This window comes from Seriola aureovittata, chromosome 21, assembly GCF_021018895.1.
Source record: "Seriola aureovittata isolate HTS-2021-v1 ecotype China chromosome 21, ASM2101889v1, whole genome shotgun sequence".
Taxonomy (NCBI): Eukaryota; Metazoa; Chordata; class Actinopteri; order Carangiformes; family Carangidae; genus Seriola; species Seriola aureovittata.
In genome coordinates this window covers 12,699,322-12,711,236 of record NC_079384.1, presented here as the reverse complement: position 1 = coordinate 12,711,236, position 11,915 = coordinate 12,699,322, and the positions used below count along the sequence as shown (strand labels likewise).

Genomic DNA, 11,915 nt, shown 5'->3' with positions numbered 1-11,915 from the left:
AATAATAACAACAATAATAACCCTGTGATGATGTAATGTGAAATAATGTTACTTTTTATTTTAAGTAGTGGTTTCTGTTTTTGTGGAAATAATAATAAGAGTATTTGTAATCTTGGTCTAAAGTAAAGACTTATTCAGTTGTTTAAGTTGTTTGTATGTGATTAACTTATTATGGACAGAAGATAGTAACTTTGAGATTAATGGGCTCTTATCAATTTAAACTCATACCACGTGTATCCTGACAAACAAGATGTTATCTGATCAACATTTTATATCATATTTGCAGAAACCACATACATGGCCACTACACAGTAGCTTATTGAGTGTTTAAAAAATATTTCTTTCAAGTTTTTCTTTCTAAATAAAATGATGCCACAATGTTCCACAAAGTGAGGTAATCAGCATTTTATTTACATTTAACTAGATACAAATTACACACATTCACTAATGACTGGATGCAATTAAATATTGCTTTGTGGAAAAAAGTCATTTATGGTCATTTATGATTCTCAACAAAATCTCCTTTTTCTCGTGGTCGAAAACATCCACTGCTCTTTTCACCACACGTTCCACATCAAAGTCCTCTTCTTGAGTGAGCGGCGTTTCCTGAAGCAACTGTTTTCGCAGGTTGTGAAGAAATGTTGCTTTGGATTCATTCAGCTGGGTCGCCAGAGACCTCATGTGTTCAGAGGACACTTGGTTTTCTGAAGTTAAGGCGACAAATGTATCATTACGACAGGGCTGCAAATGACAAAGTGAGTAAACAGTGAAATGTCAAATATTATTGAAGCTCTCAGCTGACCTCTGGCAGTCTTCATGGCCTCAGAGATCAGGCGGCGACAGGCCTGGTCAGCCTGGTGTACCACACTAGAGGCACATTTCAGACGGGCGGCTTCCTGCATAGTACAGGACAACAATTTATAACAATAGATAAACAAAACATTTTCCACCACTCTAGTTCCATATATTAAAATTCTTATTAACGCTGACACACCTTTTGTTCAGTGTTGTCCTCTACAGGGCTCAGCGGGTTGCTCAGTGCAGAGGAGATCAACTCCATTACCTTCTGGCTGAAGACAAGTCAGATCCACAGACAGATGCGACCAATTAATATCCAATTATTGCACTTCAGTAAAAAGTGTTAGTAACTGCTTGTTTTGCTGTCTTACATGTCACATTTGGACAAATTGTCTGTAGTGTTGAGAAAAATGCTTTTTGTCTCCCATGGGTTCTTCTGTGGATTTGGAGACTCCAAACGCTTCACCATCTCTAATATCACCTCAGTGGAAATGGGCTCAGACCTGCTCTGGTTTCTGCTGATACAGGACTCCAAATCACAGTGTAGATACACCTGGCAGAACCCCAGTGAATCTGCAAAGACAACTGACTGAGTAATTCAACCAAAGGGGCAACTATTTAAACTGCATGACGGTAGTTTTGCATGTTTGAGAAAATAATAAATGATTTATTTTCCCAGTCATCCAGGCAGCCACCAGCAGCAGTAACACTAACACAAATTTACTTGAAGTCTTGACACTTTCTTGGAATCACTTATTCATCATAGTAAACATGTAGTTGCCTTTAAATGCTCCAAAATGATGGTCTTCTGTTGCAAGACAATGTTTTTAAAAACATTCCCTGGTGCATTCAGGTGCTTGCAGAAAGCTCCTGGATTCAAGGATTTTGATCATTTTGAAGCATGAAATTAATATATAAGCTCAGTGTCCTTTAAAAATTTTAAATAGATATCTAAAATATACAAGGATTGTAATGTATGGGCTAAAACTTGCAAAACTACCAGCATAGTCTTTCGCAAATATTCAGTGGTTTAACCTGTACACAGAAAACAGAGGCTCACGCTTTCTTGCAAGTTGGTACACTTCATATCTCATGCTTGGATAGTAGAAGTTGTCATCCAGTAGAAAGAGAAGTGGAGTCCGGTCAGCACAAGAGTGGTCCAAACCTTCAGGCTGCAGCAGAGTGTGAATGCATTGTTCCCACGCAGCCCTGTTGATCTGACATTTGCTTGGTAGCTCGGCCAACACTTCAGGTTTCTTCATGAACTGCTCAATGCACTGCAGCACGGCGTGTCTGTGTAACTTCCATTCAGTGTGCTGGGGGTGGGGGGACGACAATGAGGACAATGACTTGCAATGTCTTTGATACTTATAGGGAATATGTGTGATCTTAGTAATTATTTGGTCTATGATTTGTAAGAAATAATAATAACAACAATAATAACAATAACAATATATATATAATAACACTGAAAAATAGCACTCACAAGTTATGGCAATTTCCATTTAAAAACTTGTTTTTGATTAATGGAATAATTGTTTCAGCTCTATCTAAATGTACTTTTACTCTTGCCTGTATAATTTAATACAGCACTTCTATGTGTACCACTAAAATATTCATATGATATTGATACAAAATTTAGATCATTACTGCAATATCTGTATTTTTTATTTAGTTTCGCATGTAACATTAGTGTTACAGGAAAAGTCCAGTCCTCCTTTTGGATTCAGTGGGGTTGGCATCATTAGATTAGGGACGGCCACAGTTGCACCTATTTGGATCCTGAACTCGCAGTAAAAATCTTCCAATTTAGCTCAGTTGTCTTTACCACATCTTGCAGTGCGACTCCGTCCTCCACAGCTCTGGTCTGAAAAGCATGCTCCGGGATCAGGTCATCGTACGGCACAACAGTGGCTCTCCATCCGTGCTGTGCAGCGGCGCTGAGCACCGTGCGGGCCAGAGTGGACTTCCCTGCGGCAGGTAGCCCGCAGAGGACGCACAGACAAGACGGGGCACGACCGACACCCGCCTTCTCTTCTGCTGCCATGGCTACCAGGGGGCCAGTTTAAGCCTCAGGTTTTTACATAGTAATGCAGCCATAGAAAGTTACAGATAACAGTTAACTTCCGCTGTCGAAACATAAGGAAACACGTGACTTTAGCCCACAATCCTTTCAGAATAAAAGCCCACAAAGTGAAGCAAAAGAAGGGAGATTGACTATAGAGGCGGGGAAATACGGAAGCGCTTTGGTATGGAGGTAGATTTGTCTCAATATTATTTGTGCAAACAGTTCGACAATCCGTGTGTAGTAACTCTCAGCAAAAGGTTAGATTCAATTGTACAAACTAATAAACAAACAAATGAATGAATGAATGAATAAATAAAACACCAATTAATTATTTAAGACTTGCACTTGAACAATCTGCTGCCTCCTTGGCACCATCTCTAACAGAGAAGTTATGTGGAGAAATGATTGTCAGATGTATAAGCCTTGGCAATAAAATGCCAGCGTGATGCAATAACTTAAAGCGTTATGAATCTTTATTGAAAAAATCCTCTTACTACAGAGCCCCCAAATCATTGGCTTTAATATCTCACATACTACTCAGCTGCCTATTTTAGTGCCATTCCAATGGCGTCCTCCACCTCTGCCGCTGTCATATTTTTTAAATATTTTCTGACAGGCTTTATTTATGGAAGGGGAGCTTTCCAATTGTACTACATTAGTATTAGCAGCAAAATGTAGATAAAGAAGTAAAGTAGTCCCTCTCACTGATATATTATCATTGCCTTTACTAAAGGCCCTACAGGACATCACTAGATTATTACTACTGAAACATCATTGTGTAAGCAGCATAGTTTAAGTTTGTGCCTCATGTATTATCATTACATTACAAAGTGACACAAACTAGGGCTAACATCTACAGTAAAACTTCCAAGAAACTCACACTCCTACAGTAAAAATAGAAACAAATATTGCCTGATACATGTTTTTTATTACAATCAAAATCCATGATCTCAAAATTCACAAAATCATTAAAATACTTTGGGGGGGAAAAAACATAATACAAAAGATTGTTTTTTGTTACATTTTGTGTGCACATATTTGCAATGACTCGAATAAAACACATATATACCACTAAATATTTACACAACCAAGACCACGTTACTACAGCCAACCTTATAAAGGTGCTGGCAACAGGTTTCAGTGAGTCTATTATAATCACAGTGTTTAAAATTGTCTCTTCATACAGTGTAAAGCTGTACTAAACTCCATACATTCATATATTTGGTATAAAAAGAAAATCAATGCGGTGGCTACTTGGGAGGGATAGGTCTGGGCACTCCGGGGCCCTGCCTAGGAGCCGGTGGTCGTGCAGGGGCAGCGCTTGTTTCTGCATTCCAGTAATCCAATTCTCCATACCTGAAACTGACAGGTTATGTGGAAATTCAGGTCAACCAGTCATACAGGTCAGCTTGTAAGAACAAAGCTCTTACCCGTCTGTATGTGTGAGGACAATAGGGATTGAGTGAAATTAAGAGAGTTAAATCAGTACATACCCAGAAATTGGAGCTGCGGTAGCTGGCAGATTTCCAGGCTAGAATTAAGAAAGAAAATAACAACCTATTATTAGTCAGCTTTTAAAGATATACTGATTATTGATCTACTTCTTTTGTGTGATGGCATTTTCAGGTAATGAAAACCTGATTTTCCAGCTGCAGAATAAATATTGCACTGCCTTCCCTGCAGTAATGACTAAAAGTAAACAAAAATACTTGCCCTATCAGGGGGAGTCTGTGCTGGAGGCTGGGTTGTGGCACTTGTACGAACATGTGTGTTTGGCTGTCCATTTGGAGTTCCATTCTGAGCATTACCTGGCCTGCAATAAGAAAACCTTAAAAAAAACGCAAAGACATTGCAACTGCAGACTTTATAATATGTATCAAAATATTTCCAATGTGACTTGATGCTTACTTCCTCCTCCTTTTCAGGCAGGGGTCCAGGGTATCTCTCCTAAAGATGTAGAGCAGCACCAGAATGAGAAGGACCAGAACAGGAACCACCAACAGGAAGAAGATCAACAGGCCATTCCTGACTGAGTAGTCTGAGGTTGCCAAGGCCAGATGTGAATAAGGAACAGTAGCATTAGTTACACTCCGCGGTCAGTAGGTATTCCTGGCAGATTCCCTACAGTTATATCAACACCACCAATATTATCTAAATTATCTAAGGGCCGAAACACATTGACATCTAGGTGCTTCAAGAGCAGATGTAGCAAGGGACCACTGCTACCACGCTCGGGTCAGCAGCAAATGATTAATATATGAGTAATATGAAGCCTTGATATAGGCCACACAATCTTACATTAGATTACAGTGTTGCAGTAACAACTTAAAACCCACCTATCTGAGCCGGGCCACTGTTTATGCTGCCACCACGCCCTGACCTGGCACACTGGGGTGGGCCCCACCCGTTTTCACAGTGGCAGTTCCCTTGGTCATTACATACCTGAAGAAAAAATTATAACAGCAAAGTCAGACTTTTTATCAGTGGCTGGTAACTGAGTAAAGAAAGTAAGAAAAATGTATTTAAAAAAAAAAAAAAAAAAAAAAAAAAAAAAAATGTTTTACCCCTCGGCCATTGCAGGTGGTCTGGGCATCACAGGCCAACTTGGGCAACAGAGCAGTGGCGTTTACACACTTAAAGTCAAGGCAGGCCTGAAAGAGAATTAAAATGAAAATGATGCGTCACTATGCGTCCACTTTCACAATGGCAGAACCTTCCTGGAACAAATCAAGTCACATAATTTCATGAATACATTCCTTCTCTCTGATGTGTACAGTTCTTTAAATAGTTCCCAGTCTTCAATGTCAGCTCACCTTTCCTGTACCACAAGAGCTGCCAGTGTTAACGTAGGCAGGATCTAGCACATCTGTGCCGAGGTTGAAGTCTGCATTAACACATCTTGACCCTTCAACTATTTGGATGCTGACATGGGCACCAGGAGGGGGGTTGTTGACGTCCACGTTAGTACACTGCACCTTTCCACACATGGCGTCTCTGCAGCGGAGATTCAAGAGAAAAACGTTCATTGCCCACTGCTGTTAATGAGCTAAATGCTGAAGAAATAATATTTAAAAAAAAAAGCTAAACTATCCTTCACCTCCTTCACCTGACAAAATAAAGTTGCATCACATCATTTTGCTTAAAATAACCATCCTAAGTACATGACAACAGTGGTGAAAGACAGTACAGTTGTATCCACGCGGGTCCACTCAGCCCAACTCTGTTGAGAGGATGGAGGATTTGATATTTGGCCAGATGAGTAACTGAAAAATCTTAAATGTTCCCCACATAATTTCAACAGGTGGGCGCCGTGTTGATGTGTCTTGCAATAAATGAGTTAGGAGTTTTATCCCTGTGAACTTGATCCTAACTGTAACATGACTGCCGTTACACGCTTTTTATAGATCTACCAGTACTTACGCTACAGGACATTTGATGAACTCTCCTTTGCTGGTGATGCCACAGTTTCCAAATAAGTTTCCCTGAGTGTTTGCATGCTGAAAACAAACATCTGCTGCCTTTGTCGCTTCATCTGCCCAAGAGAGAAATAATAGCCAACATAAAATATTAATGACGAGAGACGTGAATTAATATGCTGCCAGGTGACTGCTGTCTCCTGATAGACACATGACTGGATTAACCCCATCAGCCCTTATTTGAATGTACCTGGTGCAAAGAGATGTTTGCACTGGAAATCATATGTCTGGCATCTGCCCTCGAAGCAGTATGCGGCATTGTTTTGGCATGGAAGGCCGTCCATGACGTAGAAGTCGTCGGGACACAACCCGCTATTTCCATCACAGTATTCAGGGAGATCACAGGCGTTGACAGACTCTCTGCACGGCGTTCCAGACACTCTGATCTAAAACAAAAGAGCATCACATACAAAAACATGAAAAAAAATATATTTTAAGTGCGAAGAATGCAGAATTTATAGCCTTTATTCAGTGCAGTTCTAAGCTACATAACCCCAGCCGCGAGTCCAGTACAATGCTGACCTGACAGTCTTCACAGCAGCTCCCCTGAGCGCAGGCGGCCCCGCGTGTAAACTTGCAGGTTGCAGCATCACAGCATCTGTTATTGCATTCCTAAATGAAATGGAAACAGTGTAAAACTATGCTTATCACCACACTACAAAGACATAAAAAAGTACAAGAATTTAACAACGCCAGAATATTTTTTTATTCTAAGACCCTCGAGGTTGTAGCATGGCATTCATTCACTACACGTCTAAATTGAGAGTAAATTACAAAGACAACCCCTACATTGTGTAATGGAAATATTTAGTGTGATTGTATTTGTAACTTGCCTTCTTATTGTAATGGGAAAATGTAATCCATCATACGTGTGCTCTTAGTGTAACCTCTTTGTAGTTGATAAACTGTCTCGATCTCAGGTGAACTGTGGCAAAGGAGTAGTTCTCTATCTGCATATCTTCCTCGTACATCAGGTTTTGATCCCGCCTGTGCAGCCTAAAATCACCAACTGTAGGCCAGGGGTGGAGACTCACACATCCTCTTTTTTTTTTTTTTGCAATAGTATAAAAGACTGGATTGTTCTCATTTTGGGGTTCTCACATTATGGGGACTTTTGATCTCACTATACGTGTTGAGCCCATTTGCAGACGCTGTTTTAAATAAAACCCACAAAGACAGGCTTGACTCTTGATTCTTAATTCAGATTTCCACAAAAATCGTTTCTGTCTGTGTAAATATCTGGTATACATTCATATTTACTGGTTGTCAGATCTAATATACCTGCATAAAAACACTTTATTCCCATTTTAAAAATAGAGTGAAAACTACCAGAACTTATATTACATGACAATCATGTATTGAAAAAAAAAAACAACACGAAACAACATTAAGTGCTCAGTGTAGGAGTTTATCAGTTAGGCAGTACTCTACCTCTGGTTTGCCACAGTCGCACTGCTCTCCTTGGTCCAGCCGGCCATTGCCGCATTCAGCAGAACCAACCACATCTGACGGGGAGGGCTGGTTTTTCAGACACACGCCTCCTCCACGGAGGATCAGAGTCTCAAAGTCTGTTGCACTGCAGCTGCTGAAAGTGGTGGAACCACTACAGGGTGACAAGATAAGCTATTAATGGAAATGTCTATTTGGACAGGCCTCAAGTTACTAAACAATCTTTGACAAGATCATATGTTTTGAATTCATTGAATGGACTGAGTGTCCATTCGTTGAGGAAGTAACTGTAGAGGGTAAAGTAAAAGAGGCTACATTACACAGAAACACACTACACTTGACACATTAAATCCTGTAAAATCCAAGGGCCGATGCTCAGTAATACACTAAGTACACTTGGACATTTTTCTTTTATTTTGAGGGAGAAAAAGCCTACTTATGACAGTATGGGTGTTGTAAAAGGCACAGAATATAATATGTACTATGTACTGTGGGATTTTAACCACTGCTTTTTTTCAATTTCATGTCAAGGAGTTAAGAAATATTTTATGGAAGGTGTTTTACCTAGCACTGGCTGCCATGATGCAGGGTTCTCCACTACATTTGCAGCGGGTGTTGTCGTGATTCATACCCAGGTTATGCCCCATCTCGTGGGCCACGACAGTGGAGACGTAAGGCAGGTTGTCGTTACTGAACTGTGAAAACACACTCAGTAAGATACAAAGTACATTCAGTGCTAATATTCTCCTTAGTTTATATACCTTAATATACTGGATTATCCTAAATGGGAAATTAAAGTAAAAAAAAACAAAAAAAACACTTCCTTTAGTTAACTTTTTACTTTTTAGTCACAGTGAAAGACAGTATTTTGCTTGATTGATTTCATTTATCTCCTGTTGAATCGAGATGTTGGAGGAAGAGGTTGGGTATGAAAGGTTCGTTTACTGATGGGAAAAGATGCGCAGCAATTCAACTATGTAGGGTGTGGTTATTTTTAGTTGATCAGGAAGTTATTTTTACTTCTGGTATGACTTAAAAATGAAATAAAAAACACCATGAGGCATCACGAGACAAAAGAATAAGGAATCCAATAAGACAATAAAAGATGCCTAGTCATGGAGCTTAAAAAGGCTGTGGTAAGTCTAACCTGTTTGAAAACAAGCTGCACTTATACAAGTGTCCATGAATAATGCAGATAGTGTCAGGTTCTACACTAAGGCTCATGCTGCCGAGGCACCACGGTGTCAGCTGGTGTTAGAAGTTAAAAGGGAGTTGAACTAACCACGTTGATTCCTCCAGCTGTCGCTACGGAGCAGACGGTGCCCACGAAGGCCATTCCTAATACACCTCCAGTGTATGCTGTCGGTTGACCACTGAGAAACAAGTTGAACAAGAGATAAGTCACACAGTTGACTCGATCAAACAATGTCATGTGATGGCATCATTTTATTAAAAGAAAAAAGAAAAAGGCCAGGCATTACTTACACAAGGAGCTGACCAATGTCATGCCTGATCTTTGGTATCAGAGTCGTCTTCCTCCACTGAACAAACCTCCCCAACACGTCTCCTGCAGAGCCATCCACATCAAATGGATTACCGTCCTTAAAAATTTCCAGGCCCACCAACACGACACGGATATTCAGTTGTTTGTAATACTAAAGTAGAACAGAAAATAAAAGCGGACTATTTAAGACCATAGCACAGCTCTAGCACAGAAACAACATTACCATTAATGGAAATTTAGCATCGTTTCTTTTACAAACTTCTCACCGCGTCCAGCAGGTTAGCCATTTCCACCAACTCTTCTCGTACCGCCGTCTCATTTCTTTTCTTAAATTGATACTGCAAATACAATTAACACAATAATAAAAAATATATTTTTGACAATATAGTCTGCAGCACAGGAAAAGCACTGCAACATTTGTGTTGGAAAAACACATTCCTTGCTGACTAATGGCACCTTTGGTAAACGTGTTCATTCACTTGCCTCTAGGGTGAAACAGCAAACAATTCATTCTCGTTTACACAATAGTCAATTCATAAACACATAAACACACCCACCCTGAGATGATCGGCAACCAGCACCAACTCCACATAGCTGGTTTGTGGCAAATTGAGCTTCCTCTGTTAAAATAGGAAACAGAATAAAGAAAAGCAGACACTTCAAAGCCTCAGCCACTATGCAAAATAATCACACTGAATATAATATAAGTTAAAGTGAATGTAGTGAGCATCCTAACCCGCAGCAGTGAAGTCAGCGAGTGGCCAGGTTCAAAAGGTTCGTGGCTTTGCGTTGATTCAGCTTCACCGACGACCCCACAGGTGACAGGCTCAGTCTGAACGTCCTTCATTAGATACAGAAGATGCTCATTGGTGGCCGACTCTGGCATAGGCTCAAGTCCATAGGTCTCATTTCCAAAGATGATCACTCCCCTATGGAGAAGTAGCGCACAGCAGACATAACTTTAGATGAATACTTTTAATCTACGCTACGTCATGACGTTACCTAACATAATGTTCATGAGGGACACAGACTGCGTAACTAAGAACCTTTGAACCAATAGTAATAAATGGGGAAAAAATGGTCAGGTCCATCTTTAGTTTGATGTGTGGCTCTGCTTTAGCCCCGGTAATATGGTTCAAATCAGTATCACATCTTATTAAGAGGATTTCCCAATATTGATACACCAGTAAAGATAATAAACTGTGTTATACGTTATATCAATTTATTTAAGTTCAACTTATTAACTTTATTAACTTCAATAAAGTGATTTTGTTGCCCTCAAGCATTCATTTTACAACAAAAGATTATGAAATGATAACTCAAAACAATCAGTTACTGTAAGTGTTGTCATAGATTCCGGGCCAAGCTCTAGCTCCATTCATTACTCACAGAAGGAACTAAAAACAGAAACATAGATAATCAAACCTGAGGCCAGAGCATGTGCTGAGCGCTACCACTGAATTCTCATACCCCTCCACCTCTCCATGGAAATAGCAGTGCCTCTGAGAAAGAGGAAATAAAACCAGGTTAAAGGTTGATGTTATAGTAGACTTATAAACCAGAATGAGCAACTGTCGACTTACATGTCTCATGAATGACGAGCTGTGGTTATCAGCGGCGTCATGTGAATACTGAACAAAGTTTGGGTGTAAAAAGTCTCTGACAAAGAGAGAAAAGAATATGTCCAACATTTGATCTGAAACACAAACAGGGACTTACAATAATGTCAGTATGAATGAACTGTGCCTACTTGTTAGCCTTTAGATGAAGGAGGTGCTTTCTGTTGTTTATGTTGAGTGCATATGATATTGTCTCATCTCCATACTTCTGAAATGGGTTAAAAGAAAGCATTATTAAATGTTCTCATACTATAATATCAGTTAAAAAGATTATTTAATCAGGGTTGTACACCAACCTCTTTTGACTGTGGCGCTCTGTTGACACTCCTTGTTCGTCTGTGAATCACCTGAGGATTAACAATGGAGTACTTGGAAAGTTTTGATGTAAGCCCATTGAAAGAAAGGTCTGGAAGAAAGGTAAATACACAACGAAACTGTAAATACTGGGAAAATATTCAACATTTAACGCATGTATTTCTTCTCAGGACACAGGCATTAACAAAAGGAAAATGTATTGAGAAATATTTAACCCTCTTGTTACTTTATCATTGGTTTATAATTGCAAAGTTTTAAAATAACAAAAACAGACAAAGCGGATCATAAAAATTCATCCGTTCGTGTAAAAAAAAAGAAAGAAAAAAGCCGAGTTTTTCTCTGCTCCCTCGAAGCACAACACAACATGCAACCCAAATCAAATGTGCCTCACCTTTGTTGTCAATCCCAGAAATGTAACAAAGGAAAAATACGGCGAATATTAAGTGTTTTCTGACCATGATCCCGGTTAGTAAATTAGTAAGTATTTAGTGTGTTCCTCTTGGATCGACGGTATGTCTGCTAATGACTCGGAGGCTTGTGCTTTTGCTTCCTAGTGGTCAGGTGCATCTTTGTGATGGGTGTAGCCAAACACAGGTAAGCTACAAAGCAGGAGGCCAAGTAAAACAATCAAAATGCAAAGGTGGATTGAAATGACAGCAAATATTTGCGAGAGGGTTTACCAGACA

General features: G+C 39.7%; 2 protein-coding genes across 4 annotated transcripts; both read right to left on the bottom strand.

Annotated features, from left to right (window-relative positions):
• Window positions 1–390: 390 nt before the first annotated feature.
• On the bottom strand, window positions 391–2,950 carry LOC130162849 (L-seryl-tRNA(Sec) kinase-like). 2 transcript variants are annotated; one of them, XM_056366686.1, is made up of 6 exons: window positions 2,627–2,950; window positions 1,964–2,114; window positions 1,170–1,371; window positions 995–1,070; window positions 803–896; window positions 391–704 (listed from the first exon to the last, which is right to left on the bottom strand). In XM_056366686.1, exons 1-6 carry the CDS (start codon window positions 2,843–2,845, stop codon window positions 487–489), a joined length of 960 nt encoding a protein of 319 aa, XP_056222661.1. In that variant the 5' UTR covers window positions 2,846–2,950; the 3' UTR covers window positions 391–486. The 2 variants fall into 2 exon arrangements, with proteins under 2 accessions (XP_056222661.1, XP_056222660.1); XM_056366685.1 differs by having other exon boundaries at window positions 1,859–2,114; window positions 2,627–2,949.
• Window positions 2,951–3,780: 830 nt separating this feature from the next.
• Window positions 3,781–11,797, bottom strand: zgc:174164 (uncharacterized protein LOC570656 homolog). 2 transcript variants are annotated; one of them, XM_056365349.1, is made up of 22 exons: window positions 11,621–11,797; window positions 11,211–11,320; window positions 11,046–11,122; window positions 10,879–10,954; window positions 10,721–10,797; window positions 10,032–10,224; window positions 9,853–9,915; window positions 9,562–9,633; window positions 9,277–9,446; window positions 9,074–9,164; window positions 8,356–8,486; window positions 7,774–7,945; window positions 6,865–6,954; window positions 6,533–6,728; window positions 6,287–6,398; window positions 5,680–5,860; window positions 5,431–5,517; window positions 5,203–5,308; window positions 4,775–4,904; window positions 4,580–4,694; window positions 4,360–4,397; window positions 3,781–4,228 (listed from the first exon to the last, which is right to left on the bottom strand). In XM_056365349.1, exons 1-22 carry the CDS (start codon window positions 11,685–11,687, stop codon window positions 4,117–4,119), a joined length of 2,466 nt encoding a protein of 821 aa, XP_056221324.1. In that variant the 5' UTR covers window positions 11,688–11,797; the 3' UTR covers window positions 3,781–4,116. The 2 variants fall into 2 exon arrangements, with proteins under 2 accessions (XP_056221324.1, XP_056221325.1); XM_056365350.1 differs by having other exon boundaries at window positions 4,580–4,679; window positions 11,621–11,796.
• Between the last annotated feature and the right edge of the window lie 118 nt (window positions 11,798–11,915).